General features: G+C 36.0%; 3 protein-coding genes and 1 pseudogene across 3 annotated transcripts; 1 reads left to right on the top strand and 3 right to left on the bottom strand.

Moving 5' to 3' along the window:
* The first annotated feature begins 4,687 nt into the window (after positions 1 to 4,687).
* On the top strand, positions 4,688 to 5,623 carry LOC101979637 (olfactory receptor 149-like). The gene has a single exon (XM_005347483.1). It carries the CDS (start codon positions 4,688 to 4,690, stop codon positions 5,621 to 5,623), a length of 936 nt encoding a protein of 311 aa, XP_005347540.1.
* A 5,703-nt stretch (positions 5,624 to 11,326) lies between these two features.
* LOC101985210 (olfactory receptor 8D1-like) lies at positions 11,327 to 12,253 on the bottom strand. Its single transcript, XM_005347097.1, has one exon. It carries the CDS (start codon positions 12,251 to 12,253, stop codon positions 11,327 to 11,329), a length of 927 nt encoding a protein of 308 aa, XP_005347154.1.
* Positions 12,254 to 17,340: 5,087 nt separating this feature from the next.
* Positions 17,341 to 19,427, bottom strand: LOC101979357 (annotated as a pseudogene).
* Positions 19,428 to 22,087: 2,660 nt separating this feature from the next.
* Positions 22,088 to 23,020, bottom strand: LOC101984916 (olfactory receptor 8D2-like). Its single transcript, XM_005347096.2, has one exon. It carries the CDS (start codon positions 23,012 to 23,014, stop codon positions 22,088 to 22,090), a length of 927 nt encoding a protein of 308 aa, XP_005347153.1. The 5' UTR covers positions 23,015 to 23,020.
* Positions 23,021 to 25,616: the final 2,596 nt, after the last annotated feature.

Genomic DNA, 25,616 nt, shown 5'->3' with positions numbered 1-25,616 from the left:
TCATATAACTTGAAATTTTGTTTGAGTTTGTGGTAGTTTGAAAGACAGTGACTCCCAAAAGGAGTGCCACTGTTAAGGGGTGTAGCCTAGTTGGAAGAAGTGTGTCACTGTGGGTGTGGGCTATTTTTTTTCTCAATCTTCCCTCAGTGTGACACTAAACTGACTTCCTGTTGCCTGCAATTGTAGAACTTTTAGTTCAAGCACCAGAACTGCTTGTACACTGCCATGCTCCCCTTCATGATCATAACTAAGTGTGCTGGAAATTTATAAGCAAGCCACCCTCAATTAAATGCTCCCTTTTTGTAAGAGTTAGTGCAGTCATGATTCCTCTTCACAGCAATAGAAAGCCCTAAGGCAGGGTTTTTAGCTAGAGTCTACATACAAAACATTCTTATGAATTTGACCAACCTAACGGGAATCCAGTTCAGCTATGTCCTGGTCTTCTCCATGGGATATGCAGTTCATTCTTCAGAATGCATGTGAGTTAACCTGCTACTAAACTGTTTATTATTCTAACTTCTCCATGAAAGAAACTTACTATTATTTAATGTTGATCTTACTAATATTTATTTAACAACATGGAATATGTAATAAAACCAAGTAATCTCTGGATTAAGATAAAATGTTTGAACAAAGGACTCATTCCAAATAAAAATCTCTCTCTTTATGGATGTAAAAGAAGGCCTTTAAAATGCTTAGATGCTTACAACACTATGGAGCTCACTCCTTTCCATGAAAAATTATTTCACTGAAGATTTTTCTTTCTTGCTGTGCTGCAATGCATAGAAAACATTTTATAATCCCGTATGCCTTATTGTTTACTCCATGGGAACTTTGGTAAGTAGACCAGGAATCAGACCTGAAGTCTCACATCAGTCAATAATAACAGGTTTCAGCACGAAAAAATGAGAGGCTTGGTTTTGAAATCAGAACTAGTTTAGGTCAGTTCTCATTGTGTGACTGAGTTATTAAGTATCAGTGTTTTATTTTCCTTTCCTACTCAATTAGATAGTTTAATTAATAGAAAAAATAATCACTAAATTTAAGGTAATACTGAAGTGCCTTACAAATGTTTGATAATACTGATCTTTAAATTAAATCATGGCTACATGGAAGAGTTTACATCTACAACACTGATTTATAACTTTGAATATACTATATTAACATATTTAAAGAGCCTTACTGTAAGGACACATATGGTGATTGAATATTTCTGTCCTATTCATTAAATTCTGTTTTAAATGTGAATTATAGATAGTCACAGAGCCATGAAAATGTTTATATAATTGAATTGAGAGTTTTGGGTTTTTGCCTTAGGCAAAGTTTTTAATATGAAAGAGAGGCATTGATGTTATCAAGTACCTTTCAGTCTTCAATCAAATTAGTTTATCACGCAGTCTGGCATATGGGAAAAAATATTTCTGTTTCTAAAGCTCTGTTGTTTAAATTTAATGAATAATTTAGTGAACATACATCTAATTGGTTCCTCAGGGATACCAATGACTAAATCATAAAAAATCTCCAAGGGCATCTGAAAGAAAAGGTCTTGGGGGATAATAAACATGTTCAAAACTTGAAAGAACGTCCATGCCATGAACATTGCTGTATAAACACCGAATCTCAGTCCCAGAACAAAGAACTAGACTTGGGTTATATTACAATTTTGTAGAAAGTTCCAGTGTAAAGTGGCAAGTATCTCCAGTTCGAGTGGTCTTGTGGGAACTGGGATGGGTATGATCAGTGAGAGCATCATAATAAGTTCAAGGTCAGCCTAAACTGGCAAGACATTATCTCAGCAAACCCAGGGCCTGTTATACAGCTCAGCAATAGAAAACTGACCTAGCAACCTTTGAAAGTGGGTCTAATTCTTTACACAGGAATAAAATTCAACTCGATTGTGGTAGAAAATATGTTTTCATTTTTTTCCTTGTTTCTAATAGCAGAAATTTTCCAAATACTGTTTTATTTTTCTGAAAATAAGTTCTAATTAAGAATATCACAGAACTATTTTCTTAGGTACATGTTTTTACATACGAATAAATTATCCTTTCTCATAAGGGTGGAAAAGTGTTAATCTGTCTTCTGAGGCATTTGGTTTTCTAATTTTGTATTTAACCTTAAAATTATAAGTGCATAATAGTCCCCACTATAATTTAAATTCCATTTCTTTTTATTTATAATGTTCAACATATTCATTCCTACAACTTATTTACATTTACTTAACCGTTTTTATTAAAACTGCCTTTTTTTTGGAATTGGCTGGCTTTTTATGTTTGCATTAAAAATTGTATATGTATATTATTTGTCATTGGATATGCAATTTGTAAATATTTTTCTATAAGTGAAAAATATTTTTCTTCTATTTTTTTCTCTTTGTAAGGATGTACTACAAAATTTTTAATTCTTTAACTTTTAATTAAAGTTATGGAATTAAGTTTCCAAAATTAATGTAATTTACAAATATCCAGTACCCAGAATATCTTGATGGCAACATGTAATATATATAATTTATTCCCTTTATTTATTATCAGTACATTAATACTGTTATAATTATTACTGCCCTGTGACCTAATTTTAATTTTACTCATTTGTCATCTAATGAACTATTATGGTTTCAATAAACTATCAGGAATTTCTCATTGAATTTCTTTGTTTTCGCTCTTCAGTGCCCTACTCTTAATTAATTGATCTATATATTTTTTTATTCTCTGTCATGATCTTGATATAGAAAAATTTAATTTTCAGGAGGTTAAGTTTGCTTTATTTGAAAGAAAATTATGAGCTGCAATTGTAATATGTCTGAAAGTAAGATCATAATAAATTATTTTTGTTATTTTCTAGAAGAATTGTATATTTAAAAATATGCAATTAAACCATGATATATGTAAGTATATTTTTGTATAAGCTGTTAGTCATGATCTAAGATAATTGAATTTTTATTTTTCCTTTCTATATAATTGTTCAAGTTATTCTAGAGTTATTATTGGTCTGCTTTCTTTTTACAGTTTGCCAAAAATAAATTAATCACGTATATGAGAGTCTGTTATATGAAATAACTATTTGGTTCTGATGAGATAAGCCTCTACCTTCTCCACATGAACTCAATAATACAAGGCTAAAGTAAGTGTTTAAATCTGGTAATTAAATTGCAATTGGAAAGCATGCTGTTCTTGTGGAATTCCTAACAGTGGAATTAAGGTTGTCTTTGACTCTTTTTCTTGCTCTTGGGACTCTTTCCTCCTACCCCGTTGCAACATCGAGCATGAGGGTTTGTGCCTAGTTTTCTTTTCTCTTTTTTTTTTTTTGGTTTTTCGAGACAGGGTTTCTGTGGCTTTGGAGCCTGTCCTGGAACTAACTCTGTAGACCAAGCTGGTCTCAAACTCACAGAGATCCGCCTGCCTCTGCCTCCTGAGTGCTGGGATTAAAGGCGTGCGCCACCACCACCTGGCCTGTGCCTAGTTTTCTTGTAACTTGTTATACTGTATTCAGTTATTATACCTGGGAGGTCTGATATGGGGGCAGAGTTGATCTGGTGGGTAGGGGAGGTCGTAGGGGTGGGATGGGGAGAGAACTGGGTGGAACAGAGAAAGGGGAAATTGTAGTCAGGATGTAATGTATGAGATAAGATGAAATAAATAAATAATATATACATAAAATTTGGTAGTTTCAGCCTACCACTTTGTTTTGTATATGAAAGAAGGAAATGATTTATTGTATTTTAATTAAAATAAATAAGGAAGAAAAGCTTTCTCTCTAATATAATCATTCTGTTTTTATGTCAGACATAGAATCAACTCTTTATTATTAAAATTCTAATATAGCTCAAATTGAGATTGTATATTTTGTAGTTTGAATAAAGTAATTTCTTAGCAAATTGAGTTTTCTAATCCATGAAAGTGTAATCTTCCTTAAATTATAGGTGTCTTTTCTGTCTGTTTTGTGCAAAGCTTTGTTTAAAATATACTTCAGCATATATACATTTGGCTAGAATTTTTTTCAAAATAAGCTCAATAAACAGTTTATGTGTATTTTTATCTTTAATTTAATTATTTTATTTCTTTTATTTTTCTTTGCCTGTACATTTGTCTATGTATTTAGTAGCATGCATGCTGTGTGCATGTGGACATTAGAGGGATACTTGAGGGAGTGGATTTTCTCCATCTGGCATGTGAGTCCTGTGAATTGAATCCATGTCCTCAGTCCATGGAGCAAGTGTCTTTATCCCTGGAACCATCTGGCTGGCCAATCTATATGTCTTGAAGCAGTGATTCTCCAACTTCCTAATGCTGCAACTTTTAGTACAGTTCCTCATGTTGTGGAGAGCCCCAACTATAAAATTGTTTTCTTATCATTTCAAGACTGTAATTTTTCTACTGTTATGAATCATAACAAATATCTCAGATATAAGATATCTGATATGCAATTCCCAAAGGGTGTGTGATCCCAGGTTGAGAACTATTGTGTGTATGTTGTAGAAACTATTGTCCAACTCAGCAAAAACTAACATCCCCAGTTATATTCATCATGGATTTTTTTCCCCTCCATGTAGATCTGCTCCTATAATATAAGGGTTTTGGTTAAAAACGAAACATATATATATATATATGATAAAACTACATGGTTTGACTTCAATTTTTGTGTCTTGGGGATCTGTGTTCTGCTTTGAAGTCAGACATTATCAAAAACCATGAGAAATCTCTCTGTAGTGACTCAGTTTGTCCTGCTCGGCATCCCACATACAGAGGGTCTGGAGACCACACTCTTTGTTCTGTTTTTGTGTTTCTACATCTTCACCCTGGTGGGGAATCTGCTCATACTCCTCGCAATTGCCTTCTCCACTCGGCTTCACACACCCATGTACTTCTTCCTGTGCCAATTGTCTGTGTGTGATGTATTTTTTCCTTCAGTGAGCTCTCCCAAGATGCTGTTCTACCTCTCTGGAAATAGCCGAGTCATCTCCTATGCAGGCTGTGTGTGCCAGCTCTTCTTTTACCATTTCCTGGGTTGTACAGAATGTTTTCTGTACACAGTAATGGCCTATGACCGTTTTGTGGCCATATGCCACCCTCTAAGGTACTCAATCATCATGAACTACAAGGTATGTGCCGTCCTGGCAATAGGGACATCATTTTTTGGCAGTATTCAGGCTACGTTTCTGACCACTCTCACTTTCCAGTTGCCCTACTGTGGTCCCAATGTGGTGGACTACTACTTCTGTGATATCCCTGCTATGTTAAAGCTTGCTTGTGCAGACACATCAGCCCTGGAGATGGTGGGGCTCATCAGTGTGGGCCTGATGCCCCTCAGCTGCTTCCTTCTCATCCTCACCTCCTACAGCTGCATCCTCTGCTCCATTCTGAAAATCCGATCTGCTGAGGGCCGGCATAGAGCCTTCTCCACCTGCAGTGCCCACCTCACTGCCATCCTCCTCGCCTTTATGCCAGTGGTCCTCATATACCTCCAGCCTACTCCCAATCCCTGGCTTAATGCAGCTGTTCAGGTCTTGAATAACCTGGTCACACCTATGCTTAATCCTTTGATCTATAGCCTGAGAAATAAGGAAGTAAAATCTTCTCTGAAGAAAGTGATACAGCAAGTGTCAGTTCTGTCTAAGAAGAGATAGAGAAAAGCTTAGATCCTTTTACCTCAAAAATGTGATAGTTTCTTCAAATGATTTTCCTTTCTCTACAAGGGGTAACACAAACATCACACTACTGTTTTGAAGACTTGGGTATGGAGGGCAAATTACTTGAGGTGAACCAATAAATTATTTCATTATCAAGGACTATCAAAGTATTTTAAATTTTCTCTTCCTTTGCTTGATCTATGCTACTATCAATACAACTAGTTTTCTTTTCTTTTCTTTTATGCACTGGAGCAGTACTGAGCAGAAAAAAAAAAACAATGACTTTTTGAAATTTGCATGCAAATGGATGGAACTAGAAAAACCATCCTGATTGGCATAACCCAGACCCAGAAAGATGAACATGGTATATACTCATTTATAAGTGGATACTAGCTATAAAGCAAAGGATATTGAGGCTATGGTTCATGATCCTAGAGAAGCTAAGAAACAAGGTGAACCCCAAGAAAACCACACATAGATTCAACCTGAAAGGGCAAATAGATAAGATCGCCTGACAAAATAGGGAGCATGGGGGTGGAAGGAGAAGAGAGTGTGGAAGGGGAAGAAGAGTGGGGAAGGGCATGGAGGAGGAGAACAAGCAGGGAGTGGGATTGTTGGGAGCAGTGAGACCCCAGATCCTGAATTTCTTGTAATCCCCTGATCTGAGTGCCTACAGCTGCTCTGAGCATGAGACCTTCAGGAGTTCCTGATGGCAGGAGAGTGGTTTCTGGTGGGTTTGGCTGGGCATGGCTATCTCTATATAATCTGCCCCTAAACACAATAAAAGGGGGCATTCTTGGGGAATTCAAGGATGACCCATGTCACTGTGTCTCTGTCTGTGTGTGTCTGTGTATTTTAACCTCCAGCCCCTTGCCCGAAGCTCGCAAACTGGGTGCCAATGCACAGAGCGCAGACACAGGGCACAGTATGCAGCATTGGGATAGTCAAGATGGAGGAAGGACAGAGGTGAGAACAAAGATAGAGATATTTTGATTAAGGGAGCTATTATGTGCCTATTAAGAAACCTGGTACTAGAGAAATTCCCAGGAATCCACACGGATGACCCCAGCTAAAACCCTAAGCAATAGAGGACAGGGTGCTTGGACTGGCCTTGCCCTGTAGTCAGAATGATAAGTATCTTAAATATCACCATAGAACCTTCATCCAGAAACTGATGGAAAAAGAGGCAGAGACCTGCAGTTGGAGCACTAGGCTGAGCTACCAAAGTCCAGTTGAACAACTAGTTTTCTTTATTTCTTCCTTATTCTATTGTTTTCTAACTATCTCATGATTTTCTAAATATCTCACTAGCTATGTACAATTACTTACGAAGTTTTGGCTTTGCCATCCATTTGTAATTGCTGAGACATGACTAAGTCATGTATCAAAAACCTACTCCTGGATGGGACCTTGTCATGCTCTTTTCAATGAAGCAGAGTACTGATATGTTGAGCAACCTATGAACCGTTTGTATTAGTCTTGTACCAAGAGTGTTGAGAGAGAATGTAGTGAGGGTAGACGGGAGACTATGTAAGGACAAGAAAGAATCTTTTCTTTTCCATTTCTAAAAAAAATTGAATTTTGGTGTGGAATCATCAGCACTCCTAAATGCCCATGTAAAGTCCAAGCTGCAGGTGATTTTTCATTCCATATGCCTTGCTTACAAACGTGGTCTGTAACTCTTTATTCCTCATGTTTGCATCAGTGCTGTACATGAAGAGTCCTTGTATTTTTTAAATCTATATGTGTATGTATGTACTTTGTGTGTGTGATTGTGTGTGTCTGTATGTCTGTTCCTGTGTGAGTATATGCATATTTGCAGGTAATTTGGAGTCCAGAAGATAACCTCAGATCCTTTGGTGCCTGAGTTACAGGAATTTGAGAGATGTCTAAAGTAGATTCTGGATTCTGAGCCATATCTCTAGTATAGTTTTTAAAATTATACTGATAGCTTTCCTCTTTAAAAGAACATTTATTAACTGTGTGTATGAAGAAAACTATAATGTAGTTAAATCTATTGTTGATGTAATAAAGTGGTAATTGTTATTCTCCAAAACCCATGACTTCACTAGCTCTATGTAAAAATAATTAATGAAAAGTAGATGATATGATTTAGAAAGAGGGTAAAGAAGGAACAGTACTTATGAAAGTTTGGATAGAGCAAAGGGATGGATAAAATGATTTAATATACTATCAAAAATTAGAGTAAATATTTCCAAAAAGCGTTTACTAATAAATGAAATATGATTGAAGTGATATTTTATATTTATTAAACCCATAAACTGTGGGCAGTACTTGGTCACTACATAGGATTTTGACAGAGGGAAGTACAGTGGTAACTACTGAGGTGTTAGGGACTAGTTCTGGCACTCTGTGGAGCCTAGAGATAGCACGGCCTGGTGTAAAGCCATCTTGTTTTAGTTGCTTCATATAGGCCCCAAATAAAATGGCTTGATTTTGTAGTATGAACAAAGAACATAATGTATATAGAAGATAGAAGAAGGGATTTATTTTACTTTTCCTGTCATAGTTTTTGTATTATATTTCTCCCAGTGACTAGGATATAATAATATTTCCCTTAAAATATTCATTTTAATTTGTCTTATTTTTTTTTCTTAAAAATTTACTTGAAGGCTTTGTGATACATTAAGCCTTTAATCTAGATTCCACATTTGCTGCTTTTCTGAAGCACCTATACCTCAAAACTTTTGTAAAAATAAGAATGGCTGAGTTGTTCTTATCTGAATAATAACACATCGTTTTTATCATAACAGAGTCATCATTGTTATTGGTAGTATATTGATTCATAATATAAATGAATAAATCTTGATTTACCTTAATCATAACAAATCATATCAATATCTAATATTTCAGTTGAGATTTGTGGGGCCCTGTGAGAGATCACCTTCCTATTGTAACATTAGTCAATCTTATCTATAACAACTGAACTGATAAAATGAAATAAATAAACGATAAGCACATAAAAACCCATTTGTATCTTTATCACTGAGGAAAGTAAATTTAAAACCATAAAATATGAATACAATAGAAATATGGTAATAAGTTTTGACTTTAGACTAGACCAACTGTAGCTCTTATCTATAACTGTTCAAAGTTTAAAATTTACTTTATTCAGAAGCAGATTTGCAGTTTGAGGGATGGCTAAATATCATTATTTAATATAATATACAAATATTTCAACTAGATATTTGTTTAGGTTAAATAATATATGTGATCACAACACTATGGAAGAAATAAAAAATTTATTTAGAGTAGACTAAAAAGAACCTGAAGTGATCACCAATAATCAAGTCAATAGATCATGCAATATTATTCTAAACAATAAAATGAATTTATAGATAAATATTTAAAACATTATTTTGAATAAATTGAAGCTAAGAACATATAAATAAAGTTTATATTTACATTACATTTTAGAAATGCCAACCACCAGTTCACAGTGACAATGTGAAAATCAGTGTTGTCTATGGGAAGACGTCAAAAGAAGAGTCATGAAACATAATCAACTATTTGTTATTTTGACTGCAACAACAGTTCCTAATTTATAATGTGTCAAAGTGATCTTTGTCCTTCCTACCTATGCTCAGTTTCACATATTTCACCCTCCCCTAGAAGAATTTGAGCATGATGATGTTTCACTAAATAAAATGAATCAGTTAGAACCAAAAAGTTATGGGAATTTTATTAGTATTTTGGAAAATTTGTAAATTTATTGTAAAAGATAGTATCTGCAAATGTTGACTCATTCTATATCAAGTATTGTATTCACTTTTTCCAGTTTACTTCTTGAACTTTTGGGAGTATTAGACATTTCAGTTAAGATCTTCACTCCTTTTGCTCGAACACACACATAGAGTTTCTCTTCATTGCTTTTCTTTAACAGTTTATGTAATGTAGCTGGATCTATTTTCTACTAAATTCTCAGTGCTGTCTTACTTCTCAATACCTTAAAGAATTCTCGAGTTACTTTGATCATTGATTCCTTAGAGAATTTGGAGAAAGCTGCTAAATTCTCAGGAGATTTTTTTTTTTTTTTATTTTCGAGACAGGGTTTCTCCGTAGCTTTTTTGGTTCCTGTCCTGGAACTAGCTCTTATAGACCAGGCTGGCCTCGAACTCACAGAGATCCGCCTGCCTCTGCCTCCGGAGTGCTGGGATTAAAGGCGTGTGCCACCACCGCCCAGTTCTCAGGAGATTTCTTATATCACAGATAGTTGGATAACAAATTGTACTTAGTAATACATCATAATGGTCTGGGGATATATTTCCTTTACAGTGTCTTTGTATAAGAAGATATTGACTCATGATAGTCAGGAGACAGATGAAAATCAAGTGATCTCACATACTCTGAATTGAAAAGAAATGTTAAAACACATTGAGCAGAATCTGAAGACTGAAATTGTGAAACTTATCTGGTACTGTTTTCCCCCCTATTTCTCTTGATTTTCTTTTGCATTTGTTCTGTCTTCTCAAATGATTAATGGGTAGACCTAGGATCCAGTTACAGGTTTCTAAGCATTCCATGTTAGTGAGCCGGCCAGTACATCTCACATTGCATTTTCTTTTTGAAAAATAAAATTTGTGTTTTGACAGGTCATACATGTGTATCATGCATTTTGCATTTTGATTGCTCTGAACTCTAGCCTCTCTCATCTTCCTTCCTCTCATGTCTACCAATCTACTAATCTCCTTTTCCCAACTGTGTGTATTGATTTCTGTCTTCTGGTTATTTTCAGATATATTTGTGCCCTTGTTTTTGGAACTACTTGTTGGTTTCTAATTGGCACACTGCTGACACAACTGAAGGCAGTGACTGTCCAACTCCCCGATTCCACCAGTCTTCTGTCAATTCTGTGAAAGGAAATTACTACGAATAGTCATTTAAAGAGAGATAATTGTAAATTTCTTCCTAAATATTTATGTTTATACCCTTAAGTAAAAGTTATTCTCACTATCAATAAGAGAAGTTTCCATTTACACTGAACAGTAAATATAGACTCATGGCTTCCTGGGATGCTGAGAATAAAGATATATAAAGTTTGAAACCTAAACAAGCCTTTGTACTACTCTACCTCCCAAGGCTCAAGAAATATTGAAAATGGGAGTCAGAAGGAATGTAAGAGGTAGAAGACAGGGAGAAAGACAGTAAAAATACATCATCTATAACACAATCATTATACTCATTAAATAAAAGAAGCTGTGATTACTTCTACTGGGCTGTCTCAAGAGAGGCCCACTTACAATTATTCATAGAGAGTGGAGCAGTTAATGGGATGAGACATCTTATTGCTGACCTACAGACAAATAAAGGATTAAAAAAGATTTAGCAATTTTTGAACAAGTTTTCTAACATCAGTTAGAGAAAAATGTGAATTAATATTTCATTTATATGAAAAAAGATGTTTCCCTATCAAAGCACTAATATATGCTTAACAACTTTTTTATTTTATTGGAAAAAAATTAAAAAACAGTGATACATTTAAAAATATTTGGATATTGGATGTAACTATGTAGCTCTGTGGTATAGTGCTTGACTAATACACAGGCTCCTGTGAAATGAATTCCAAACCAAAAAATAAATTAGATATGACGTATTTTACAAGGGAGAATAAAACTGAAAGGAAAGAACATATTTTCAGTAGAACATTTTTTCACCCATCTTTCATTTGCCAACAATGTCTTATCTCCTAACCAAGAATTTCCCCAATGCTTTCTTCACATCTTTGTTCCTCAAACTATATATTAATGGGTTCAGCATGGGGATCACTGTGGTATAGAACACAGAAGACACTTTTTCTTGTTCTAGAGAGGTACTTGAAGAAGGCTTCAAGTACATAAAGACGATAGACCCAAAAAATATTCCCACAGCCATGATATGAGAACTGCAGGTTCCAAAGGCTTTGGACCGTCCCTCTGATGACTTGATGCGAAGGATGCTACAAAAGATGAAGATATAGGAGATTGCAACAGCTACTGTGGGAACCAAGGTGTTGATCCCTCCAATGACAAATATAAGAAGCTCATTGAGATGGGTATTAGAGCAGGAGAGGTTGAGAAGGGGGAGAATATCACAGAAATAATGGGTTATGATGTGGGATTTACAAAAGTTCAGTTTTATCATAGCACTTGTGTGCACAATTGCACAAAAAAGCCCTAGGATAAAGGCAACTAGCACTAACAGTGAACAGAGCCTAGAAGACATGATCACATTATACAGTAATGGTTTGCAGATGGCCACATAGCGATCATATGCCATGGCAGTCAGGAGGTAACCCTCAGCCACCACAAAGATCACAAAGAAAAAGAACTGAGTCACACACTCAGAATAAGAGATTAAATTTATCTTCCCAAGAAAGTTCACCAGCATTTTAGGTGTAATAACAGTGGAATAACAGAGGTCAACAAAAGATAAGCTGCTGAGGAAATAATACATGGGTGTGTGCAACAGTGGACTGACTGTGATGAGCAGGATCAAGCCCAGGTTCCCCACTACAGTCACCACATAGATTCCCAGAAACAGAAGGAAGAGTGGGAGAAGGAGTTCTTGCTTCTGAGTTAATCCCACCAACACAAAAACAGCTGCAGTAGAATGATTGCCCATGGCCATTCTTTAAAGATTTCTGTGAAAATATAGAATAAGGCTTTAGTTTACTATTATACCACTAATAACATGCCTGATATCAATTGCAACTAAAAATTAGATAATGAAGAACATTATCTTTCTTCCAAATAAAGCCAAATGTTTCAGAGTGAGGTTAGAGATTTCATGTTCCATGTCCTCATTTATCTCCATTAATTTTCTCTCAAAGTCAGTTGTGATTTTAATTGGCAAAAATTAACTGCTTCCTTAAAGATTTAGAAACATTTGCCTTTTGAATTTAACAGCAAAATAAAAATATTGTTTTATGGAGAAAGGGAAGCATTTCCTGGCTGTTCAAGAGTAGAAATGTATGTGTTTGCTCATGCATTTAAAAATCACAACTCAAAGAGGTGACACAGAGGATTGCTGTTGTTTGAATTCTAGCTGTTGCTATATAGAATGCAGCATTAACTTCTGTTTAGTGTTAAAGTCTTTCTGGAAAAAAATGTTAAGTGATCCAACCAATTGAAAGGTCAAAAAAATAAATGAACAAATAGTAAAAAGTAGAGAAGATTGTGGAGGAGTCTAATACTGTTTCTCTGGATTCTTTAAACATAGATATCTTCAAAATATCCACAAAAAAGAAACTAATGATTCCCTGGCACAATTGCATTGCAGGTAGATGTGTACATGTTTAAAAAGAAGTGAGTCACCCCAAGAAAAAAAATGACTCTAATCTAGAGTACACATGTCAAACCTCCTGGATCCCCAAAATTGATAGTAAAGACTGAGAACAAAGCTGTTTCTAAACTGTACTCTGGTGAAACACAGGATCCAGAATACAGTTGCTTACCCCCAAGGTTAGCAAGGAAACTGCTACCACTCAACCTCCCACACAACCATTAACAAAATTGTCAGCTTCTTAGTACCGGAGCCATAAGCAAAGAAGAAATCACATTTCCCTTAAAACAGAAAGGTAATCATTATAAGACAGGAGCATTTGCTGTTGAACATGCTAGGACGACTTCTATTACTGCAAACAAGACCATTTCAGTAATTGAAGCCCACAGTGCTTTTGACCTGGATATGAACAAAGAATGTCATTTACTACATTCCTTTCCTCAAGAAACAGCACAGTCCCGAGTTTCCACAGATTTTCTGCATAAAATGTTTTCGTGGGTTGAGTCATATTGGTTGAAAGTGTGTGTTGTTGGAGTGGAGTTAGAAAATGCAACTAGAGGTAATCACTGTCCTCCAGAAATCCCCTCTTTTATGCCTCCCTCTTTTCTCATCACACATTGAATGTTGTTTCCATGTGCTTTATCTACATTATGACATTGAATTCTTGAAAACTCTGGAAGGTATATGTATATCTAATGTAGAAACACAGGTTTGGAAAATTTAAGAGTAGATTCAGTATTTGAACTCAGTGTATATGGTTCCAGATCAATCCTTGCACCAGTTTATATTAGAAATCATTGATATTTTTCTGATATTAGTCATCTAAATCATCACTAAACTGGAATGTGAGTGATTAACAATCTGAGTCATTTCAGATGTCAAAGCGTGTATATATTTTTAAAGCTTCCATAAAGGGGAATTCTAGATGATGTGCAAGAATAGGGGCAAGCTCTCCCCTTGCAGCGAACTACCTGAGAATGCAGGCCATCCTAGACTACTTAACACAGCAAGGGAACGAATGATTGCAGCAAAGAGTACTTTGTTCCAGAATTTTATCTAATTTGACAAAACTAGGCTTGAGAAAATAGATGGTTTTTGCACAGAAGTGTCTGAAGAAATCAAAAAGCTTCAGAGTTATGGAAATCCCGGTGAGATTCTCTGAACCACAGTTGGTTAAATTTGGACTCAAAATCACTCCTTCAGATTGTGTGACCTAGTCATAATAAAGCATAATAAAGTAACAAGAGAATGACAGGGGAAAAAAACAGAAAAACGGGAAGACATTATCTACTGGAGAGAATATTGAAACAAATGTTTCCACATAAAGCTGAGATATTGCATGTGAGTGATCATGGTTGTTATGCCCACTGTCTATCAGACTGTTGCCATAAATGAAACTGGCCACTTACCTAGGTCCTGCACAGAAAGCAAAGTCCTTAGAAGTTGCTTGGTTTCTTTTTCATGTAACAGATGAACAAAGTGTCAGTATCCTGACATAGATCACCTCCAGCTTCCTAGGACCCATAATCATGAGTGGTATGTGAGGTGGAGCTTTTATATGCTGCTTTGGGGATTTTATATTAGGAATAGAAGACATTCACATGTGCACAAATCCCCTAAAGTTCCCAGCTTTTAAGAACATCCCCTAAGAATTACTACTGGAATTCATGTTAACATCTGTCCCAAGAGTAATGAAGACTGGAAAGAAAGTCCTTATTATGTATTCACAAGTTGTCTATGAAGACAACATTAAGGCATATGTTACTTATTGACTTCTGACTCAAATATTATTGATATTTTTATAGGTAGAGGGCTTTCTTTCTTTTGACTTTGAGTAACTAAAAACAAAACAAAAGCAATAGCATCAATATACTGTTTATATTCTGAGAGGCCTTGAGAGATGCACTCTAGAAATCATTACCACATGACTGGGTGAGATAAAAGCATGCTTTCTCCCATTGTCAAGGTCATGGAAAACAAGATGTCCATCAGGAGTTTACCTCATTTTCCATTCTGCTTTTTTGTTTTTATTTAGCAATGTATTTAAGAAAGTGAACTGTTGTTTACATAACAACTTAATTATAACCTTTGGCAAACCAAGTTCATAGGGTCCTCAGTCCAATTCAGAAAGCAAGCTAAAATCTCTAGTTACACTTTTCATTTTTTTCTCCTTGTAGATCTGTTCATAAAATATATTTTCTTGAAAATGAAACCAACATATGCATGAGAAAAGTCCATGGTTTAAATTCAATATTTGTTACATGTCTTGGAGATCTGTGTTCTGCTTTGAAATAAGGCAATCACAAAGCTACTTATAATCTCTCCATACTGATTCAGTTTATCTTGATGTGTATCCTGCACACAGAAGATCAAGAGACCTTGCTTTATCCTGTTTTTGTCTTTCTACATCTTTGCCATGGTTGGGAACCTGCTCATACTTCTCGCTCCATATTCCCAAATATTGTTTATAAATATTATTTTACATTTAAAGAGGGATATGATATATAGATATGAATAATTTGCCTTGGTATGGATTTTGATTTATTGATATAAATTTAAGGTCAATTTTGTTTTATATATATATATATATATATATATATGTGTGTGTGTGTGTGTGTGTGTGTGTGTGTGTATTTATTTCTGATCTTGATTAAGGTATTGTGATTGTGTAGTTCATTTAAAAATGTAATATGTAATTAGGAAATATAGGTTGTTAATGAATAATTATTGATAATAGTCAAGCTTGTAGTCATGTTAGTTAGATTTTCTAGATATATAGAGATATATTTCAGTTAGGTGGGCACTTTTCATATCTTTCAAAGACTACAGAATATGGCATTTAAAATGTTTTAATAACTTAGGACTTTTCATGACAATGAGTCATGTCTGCTCCTGGCAGCACCAATCTACTTCAAGAGGAAGATGGGCATCGAAGAGGCTCCTTATGGAGTTAGTTATCCATTTGGGCAAGAAACTGCTCTTGCCTGGATTGTTGCATAAACTGGACATGAAGAACCCACAGAGAAAGGACTGCTGAACTTGCCTAAAGGTGAGATGGTCCTTTGGGGTTTCTGCTTCATGAAAGAGTCTGCAAGACATTCTGCAAGATACAGAAGAAAGTGACTAAACTGTCTTTAAAATTTCCTGCTTCATGGAAATGTCTTAACTTTAGTGTCTCTTATCTCCCTCTGACTCATGTCTAATCCCCTTTAACATACTAATCTCTTTTTCACATTTGTGTATATTTATTTTTGTCCATTGGTTATGACCAGGAACATTTGTGTCCTGGGGTTTAAACCTAGAATCTAGTAGGCACAATAATAGCACACCTGGATAGTTGCTTTCAAATTCACAGGTTCCATCAGTAGTCTATAGATAAGTTCTGTGAGGGAAATTATGACTAAAGTTTATTATCTACATAGACAAAATTCTAAACTGCTTTCTATTTTTATTTCCTGTTTTTCTTGAGACAGGGTTTCTCTATGTAACAGTCCTAGCTGCCCTAAAACTGGCTCTTGCAGACCAGACTGGCCTCACACTCACAGATATCCACCTGCGTCTGCCTCCCAAGTGCTAGGACTATAGGTGGGCACCACCACTGCCTGACTTAAACTGTTTTCTAAATATTTATGTTTATGTCCTTAAGCCAAAATTCCTCTCAACAACAAAAGAGAAATTTTCATTTATGCTGAACAGTGCTTAGTAGAGATTCATGGTTGCCCAGGATTCTGAGGATCAATGAAAGATATGATCTGAAAATAAAACAAAGCATTTGTACTACTATACACTTTAAGGATCAAGAATAATTGCATGGGGGACAGAAGAAAAGTAAGAGGTAGAACATAGGGGAAAGGCGGGAAAAGTATATCCTCTACAACACAGTCATTGTATTAATGAACAAAAAGAACCTATGACTACTACTGAGGTTACACAAGAGAGATCCACTCACAGCTACTCATAGACAGAGGAAGGATTTGTGGGTTCACAACCCTTATTGCAGAACTACAGACACAGAAAAGGAATAACTGAACATAGGAGAAAAAGCTGGATATTGGAGAAAAATATGTAATATCATATCATTTATATGACAAAAAGATGAGTTTTCCAGTCAATGCACTAATAAATCTTTTACAAAATAATTTTTCTATTTTATTAGAAAAATTTGATCAACATTACATGGTAAAATAACTTAAAAATATAGATGTTAGAAGTAGCCTGGTAATATAGTGTTTGCCTAATATAGAGGTTGTTCTGTTGTCATCCCCAGAAACACAAATAGTAATGTAGAATATATTATAAGGGTGAAGTAAAAATAAACAGAATGTACATCTTTACAGTAGAACAAATTACTTCTCACATCTCTCATTTGCCCATTAAGACTCCTCTCCCCACTAAGGCTGCCCAATACTTTTTTGACATATTTTCTCCTGAAACTATACTTTCAGCAAGGGGACCACTGTGGTATAAAATACAGGGAATACCATCTCTTCTGACAGAGCATTACTTGAAGGAGGTTTGAAATACATGAAGGTGATAGAGCCAAAAAAGATCTCCACAGTCATTAGATGAGACAAAAGAGATAGAAACAGATAGGATAGAAACCAAGCTGGGGAAAGTGGCAATAATAAGTAGAAGAACTTCTTTGAGATGGGTGTTAAAGCAGGAGTGGTCCAAGAGAGGGGAGAAAGTTACACGAGTAATGGCTTATGATGTGGGATTTAGAAAACAGCTTCATAATAGCAGTTTTGTGTGCAATGGGGGACAAAATGCCGAGGATGAAGGCAACCAAAACTAACAGTGAACAGAGCCTAGAGGACATAATCACACTATACATCGATGGTCTGCAAATGGCCACATAGTGATCATAAACCATGGTAGTAAGGAGGAAATACTCAGCAACTATAATGATCACAAAGAAAAAGAACTGAGTCACACACTCGGAACAGAAGATTAAATTTGTCCTCCTGAGAAATTTCACAGGTATGTTGGGTATAATGGCAGTGGAACTGCAGAGATCAACAGAGGACAAACTGCGGGGGGAAATAATACATGGACACAGGCAGAAGTTGGCTGTGTATGATGAGCAGGATCATGCCCAAGTTCCCCACTACTGTCACCAAATAGATTTTCAGGAACAGAAGAAAAAAGGTGCAGTACAAGCTCTAGCTAATGTGATAATCCCACCAAGACAAACATAGCTGCTGCAAAATTATTTTCAGTTCCCACTCTTTGAAGATTTCTGTGGAAATAGAAAATACGATACTAGTCAATAACCCCATGACCATACCTGATTTCATATGCAATTAAAATTATATTATTGAAGACCTTCACTCTTCTTCCAAAGAAGTTTTAAATAGAGATTAGAAAATTTCCAGGTTATTGTGCAAATCTATGTTCAGTGAGTCTCTAGAAATCCATCCCCTTTATCGTTCAAAATAGGTCGTGATTTTCAATCACAAAATGGGGTGTTTCCTTAATGGCTTAGAAATATTTGCCTTCTGGATATTAGTAAAATATTTTTTTTCTTCTATGGAGAGAAAGAAACATTTGTTGACAGGTGAAGAGTAGAAATGTTGTGTGGTTAACTCACTCATTTAACATCAATAGCTTGAGGAGCTCAGGCAGAGGATTGCCATTGCTTTGAGATCAGTTTTGGTTGTATAGGGTATAACATCCATGTGGGTTTTAGTGTTAAACCATTTCTGAAAATAAAATAAACAAACAACAAAAATAAGCTAAATGGTTCTGTTAGTATTGGGGCAGACCTTGGCCCTGCCCCTTGTGAACTGGACACCTCTCTGCCTATGACAAGCAGTACCCTGACTGTATGCAGGTGCAAAGGTCCTTGTAACAGGCAAGCTCTACCTTCTTCAGATCTCTCCCTATTCCCTGATTTTCTTCTGAATAGGCTTGTCTCTGCCTCTCTGCCGCTCTCCCTCTTCCCTCTACCACTCCTCCCCCCCCTCTCTCTCCTTCTCTCTTCCCACAATTTTTAATGAACTCAACACTCTAAGTATGTCTGCAATGCTTATTCTGTTGCCATCTTCAGTTTGGGCCCAATCTACTATGATTCTCTGCAAAGGTCCCTCTGGCACCCTATCTTACCAGATTCAACCATACAATATTTCAGTAAAATAAATGAAATAACAGTAAGAAGTAGATAAGACTGCAGGAGATTCTTACAGAGATTTTCTTGTTTTGATATACATCTATATCTATCTATCATCTTTATCTCTCTCTCTCTCTATATATATATATATATATATATATATAGAGAGAGAGAGAGAGAGAGAGAGAGAGAAGATATATATATTTCAAAATATCCACACAAAATAAGAAATGATGACTCCCCAATCCCACTGCACTAGAAATAGATTTTATATCCACATGAACAAAAGGTAAATATGAATGTGTATAAAAATAATGAGTCACTCCAAGAAGGAAAATGACTCTCAGCAAGACACTCGAGCAACTCCTCCTGGTTCCCTACAATGTTGGTAAAGTCTGAAGACGCATCCATTCCTCTAGTTCACTCTGGAGAGAATGACTAGGCTTCACTGTTCTCCTCTTCTTCCTTTCCCCCTTTCCCACCTCTTTCTTGCACTCACATTACATGCTATTTCCGTATACTTTAACTTTTTATGGTATTGAATTATTTTTTAAAAATCTGAAGGATTATGCATTTCTGATGTCTATATCCAGGATCAAGTAATGTGAGTGTATTTGTGATGTGAGACTTGAGTATATGGCTCCAGAACAAACCATTCACCAATTTATATAAGTCATAGCTGATATTTTACTGACATTTGTTATATAAATCATCACAAACCTGAGGGGATGAGTGATTGCCAATGTGAATCACTTCAGAAGTAAAAGGTTGGCCCAGATTTCCAAATACTCCCACAAAGGGGAATTCTAGATGATGTACAATAATAGGGACAAACAGTCCATGATATATATGCTGTATATGCCAAGGACCTGTATATGTGTAGATTATAAATTAAAAACTAAGTTGTAAAAGCCCTGTCATAACATTATGAGACAATTTAAGGATGGAATTGAGTTCATTTTCTGTTGGCCATCTACTGCTGGGAAAGGGCCTATTTTTTAAGAGTAATTTGTTTTCCTAGTGAGACTCTCTTACTGAAAGCAAATTTTCATTTGCACATGGTGATCAATTGGAGATAGCTTCTGGGTTAGGAAAGGAGCATGTGTTCACTTCCCCTTTTGGCTCTAGGGTACCTCTGTTACAAATTTCTTAATGCCTTGTGGTGCTTCCTCACTCTCTGAGTTCATATATAAGCCAATCATGCTGATTTAGAAGGCCTCTTTACCTGAGAGTCCTCTCCCTTCAGGCTTTTCTGCTTTTTCTGCCTCCTCTTCCACTTCCAGGATGCTTTCCCAATATATGGTGCTTTATTCATTGTAAAGAGACATTTTGCCAATACTGGTTTTTCTTGGGTAACTTAGCAAAATCTTCAGTCTTAAGTATCTTTTTATTTTTGAGAAAACCAATTAAATTTAACCACACTTTACATATTTTTTTTATTTTAAGCACATTTTGATAAGGCTAGAAAACAAGACCCAAGATAAAATTTTAAAGGCTAAAAAGGACAAATGGAAGATAACTTGCAGAAAATATTTTTAGTTTATCCCAATGTAAGAGGCATAGGTGTAGAGTATGCTTTTATTTTGAGGACACCAAGGCATTTTCTGCTATTTTTCTTTTGAGACAGGGTTTCTCTGTAGTTTTGGAGCCTGTCCTGGAACTAGCTCTTGTAGACCAGGTTGGCCTCAAACTCACAGCGATCCAAATGCCTCGGCCTCCCAAGTGCTAGGATTAAAGGTGTGTGCCACCACCACCTGGCTGGTATTTCCCATTTCTATACCATTATCTAATACATTCAGTGATATTTCTTCCATCACTGCAACTCTTCTTGTCTATACACTGCTTATATTATGATGTGAAATATGAGAGAAACCACTCTTCATAAAGAAGTAATGACAAAATGATAAAGCATGTGTTGAATTTAATATTGATTTTTATAGTTGTAGTAATGATTTCTTTGTATGTAGTGGCTTAAATGTAAGGAACTTGCTAAGCTGAAATTGTGGAGATAAGCTAGTTAAACTAGATTAACTAGATATAATTAAACTAGATTTAACTGGCCAAAGCTAATGCTTGAACTGCACTATGCTCTTCCTAGCTGTTCCAAGAGAAGGGACACACAAATAATTCTGAGCTTCTTGCAGCTGCTGGAATTCCCTGTCATGTGCTTGCAACACTCCAGGTTCTACCTGCAGCTGTAGAGAAACAAGTGTGTGTATGAATGAGCCCATGTGCCCAACACTATGGAAGATTTTTATTCAAACATAGTTTTGCTATCTCCATTGTCCAGTCAGTGACAGCAGTATCTTTGTTGTAATCAAAACGTTTCAGTGTGTTTAAACTTTTTCTTCTCCATCAATTTCTATTCCTCTTAAATATTTACAAAAATTACACTATCCATCAGTAAATTATATTGATTGATAATGTGTAAACTGCTTTTGGGTGGGCTACTCAGTCTAGGGGTTGTAACCCACCCTGCATTCCAGTTATTCCAGGGTCCCGGAGAGGCACTAGCTGTAAGATATGAGCTAGGAGACAGGAAGGAGGCTAAGCAAGATTCTTGTCAAAGCCTCAGTTTATTAGAGATGGGGTACAGCTTATATAGGGTAAGGAGTTGGGGGGTGGGCACATGGGCCTGGGCTCTTGCCGTGTGGTTCACGTTGGTCACGTGGTTCACTTTGGTCACGTAGCCAGGAGGTTACCTTCGGTCTGGTCACTGTAGGCCAGGAAGTCACAAGTTGACACACCTAGTTCTCTAGATTGTTTGGAATGTGGGGTGGGTTCCGCTAACACATAGCTCTCCATTAACAGCCAATTTGGGTGTGAGGTAGGCTCTGTCAATAGAACAATTCCTAACACAATTATGGGTGTGGGGTTCTCTGCAGACTCCCCAGGGTGATGGTTCCTGCAATGATTTCAGGAGGAAATTGACTCCTAACAATAATGCACAAAATGTCACAAACATTCTCACACATAACAATTTCTTACATAATGGTGACTTTTTTCTTTAAAGGAAAAAAAACGAAATGAAAAGAAACTTCTCATGTGTTGCTTTTTTCTTCCTCTCAATTTTATGATAACTGCCTTCCACCAACCACTTTTTTCAGTGCATTCTTTACATCCTTGTTTCTCAGGCTGTATATTAGGGGATTCAGCATTGGGATGACTGTGGTGTAGAACACAGAGGACACTTTCTCCTCTTCCATATTATTGCTGGAAGGTGGCTTGAAATACATGAATGTTATAGACCCAAAGAAGATTCCCACAGCTAAAATATGGGAGCTACAAGTGCCAAAGGCTTTGGAACGTCCTTCAGTGGAGCGGATACGAAGAATACTAGTTAGGATGAAAGCATAAGAGATGATGACAGCCAGTGTAGGTGCTAGGGTATTAATTCCACCAATAATAAATAGCAGTATCTCATTGATATGGGTACTGGAGCAAGACAGAGTCAACAAGGGCAGAATGTCACAAAAATAATGGCTGACAATATGAGACCCACAGAAGGACAACATTGTCATGCGTGTTGTATGAACAGTAGCCCCAAAGAAACCCAGTGAGTATACCACAGTCATCATTATGGAACAGACCGTTTGGGACATGACAATGTTGTAAAGCAGTGGGCTACAGATGGCAACATAGCGGTCATAGGCCATGGCTGTAAGGAGGTAGCCTTCTGCAATGGCAAAAATGAGGAAGAAGTAAAGCTGAGTCATGCACTCCGTAAAAGAGATGATGTTCTTCTCAGATACAAAGTTCACCAACATCTTAGGCGTGATGACAGAGGAGTAGCAGAGGTCAATGAAGGATAAGTGACTGAGAAAATAATACATTGGAGAGTGAAGTTGAGAACTGATGGTGATTAAAAGGATCATGCCCAGGTTTCCCACCACTGTGATCACATATATCAGAAAAAACAAGATGAACAGTGGGACCTGAAGCTCTGGGCGTTTTGTTAGTCCTTCAAGGATGAAGACAGTCATTGAAGAATGGTTCATAATCTCCAGTACTTATAAAATATTATCTACAAAAAGAAGGGAGAGAAAGTGTTGATGATCTCTCTTAATTTCTGATTCTCATTTACGGATTACATCCCTGATAACTTGATTTTCCCTCTACCTTTGTGCACTCCATAAGCAGCTTCTTTTATTTCTTTTATTTTATGAAATTATAATACAATGACATCACGTTCCTCTACTGTTTCTCTCTGAAAGCCCTCCTATATTATTCTTTTGCTCCATATAAAATTCATGGCCCATTTTCATTAATTATTTTTATATGCATATATGTATATACATATAGAGTCCTTATTACATCCTATACACCCTGTATTATGTTACTCTTATGTAAGGATGACCATTTGTAATTGGATAGAAAAATATTGTGCTCTTCCCTAGGTAAGGCTGTTTCTCCTGCTTTTAGCATTCCTTAGTTATCTATGATTTTTTTGTGTAAGTTTGAGTCTTTAAAGTCTTTTTCTTTAAAGACTTATCGACAAAGACTGAGTTTAACCTTCTTGGTTGCACACCACCTTATTAACTGCTCATTCTTGTGTTGGAGTCTTGTAATTTTGCAAATGTACTTGGCTGTATAAGTACTGCAAATTAAGAATATCAAAAACCCAGACATTATTACTTTGTGCATTTAAGATAAGACTACTTACATTTTCACCTGTGTACATGACAAAGAGATCATCAACTTTATGAAATTGATGCATCCAATATAACTTAGATAATCTAACAATAATCCCTTTCAATCCTACAATGCATTTATATGAGTCAACATCACAGTCTCTAAAACAGGGAGACCCACACAATAAGGTGAGTTTCTAAAGCTGGGAGCACAGACACAATAAAAGAGATTCTGAGAGTTTAAAAGAACAGATTATAGAAATTGCAAGTCTGTTCTCCCTAGAGAACATGCTTCTTCTCATAATAGAAAACTGGAATATATTAAGGAATTCTCCTTGTTATAGATATAAGAAAGAGAAATATACTGCTACTGTCTGACTATAAACTACAGCTGAGGCCAGCCCTATCCTTAAAAGAGCAAAGTAGGGCTGACTTCGATGTGTAATATCCAGAACACTAATAAATCAATGTTTCCTTAGGGACTTCACCTCTCAGCGTTTGAAGCCAACCTCTCACTGACCTTCTTTCAAATTTCTTAGATTAAAACTCCAGGCATGTTTGTTTATTTATTTAGTGTCTCCTAAAATTCAAATATAGCTAAAATATGCTTCTTAAAAAATAATAATGATAATTTTTATTGAGTAACTTTGTATTGAAACTGTCTCTGTAGGAGGTAGGAATTGATTAGCAGTTAAGAGTACTGACTACTCCTCCAAAGAACACGGGTTCACTTCCTAGTACCTACCTGCCAGCTTACAGCAATTTGTAACTTCAGTTCCCAGGTTTATTCTGTGACCTTTGCATGCACCTGGTATGTGTATTATGAATTGACACTCATGCAGAAAAATACATGCATGTACATAAAATTACTATAATAAGGTAAAATTTCTAATTTCATGCAAAAGGTGAATACATCAGAAAATTTATATGACTTTCAATTGCATATATTTTAAAGAAAATGTCAAAAATATATTGAGAGAACATTCATGCGTACAATAAATAAACTACCTTTATTTTGTATGAAAACATTCTTAATATTCCAAAATAATACAGAAAGTTATCTCAATATATGTTTTTAAAATTTACAACTTTCTAAGAGTCTTTCATGTATAAGTGTATCTTAAAGCAAGATTTGATGAGATCTTATTGCACAGAATACAGTATGATATTTTCTAGAATAATCTATCTGAATGATGAAAAAAAAAGTGATTCTCTAACCTGAACTGTATAGCAATAGCCTGTTGCCCCCCAAACAAACAAACAAAAACGGACAACACTTAGAACAGTTACTAAGGTGTTCTGCTCTTAAGATGTGAAATATCTTCAGATAGATGTCCTGAACTTGATCAATGACCAGATGAATCAGACAGATTTTTTTTTAATTTTGTATTCATTTTATATATTAACCACAGTTCCCCCTCCCTCTTCTCCTCCAGCTCTCCCACTACCTCCTTCCCCAACCCATCCCCCATCCATTCCTCCAAAATGGTAGGGTCTCCCATAGAGAGAGTCAACAAAGCCTGACACTTTAAGCTGAGGCAGAATCAAAGCCCTCTCCACTGCATCAAGGCTGAACAAGGAATTCTACTCCAGTAAATGGGGTCCAAAAAGCCAACTCATGCATCAGGAATGGATCCTGGTCCCATTACTAGAGAAATTTTTAACTTATATTGATAGAAAGGCCATCATACCATGTAGCACAGCAGAAAGAGGCATGCAGCAGTTTGTGGTACTTAGTAGACACCACAATTTTGTTTAGATGCAAATATTACTGAATGAATTTACTTTTGTATGAAAGAGTAATCCAGGTAAACTACAGATGATTTTGAGTTTTAAATTACTCATCTAATAGAGCAAATTAACCTGACCATTGCTTATTTTTGCAGAATCCAATAGGAGATGAGCAGGAATATTTCACTTCTCTGGGGATGATTATTTAGTGAGTTAAAAACCTCAGAGATACAAAACA

This window comes from Microtus ochrogaster, chromosome 5 (genome assembly GCF_000317375.1).
Source record: "Microtus ochrogaster isolate Prairie Vole_2 chromosome 5, MicOch1.0, whole genome shotgun sequence".
Lineage (NCBI taxonomy): Eukaryota > Metazoa > Chordata > Mammalia > Rodentia > Cricetidae > Microtus > Microtus ochrogaster.
Note: the sequence above shows the minus strand (reverse complement) of the source record. Positions and strands in the feature narration are given on the sequence as shown.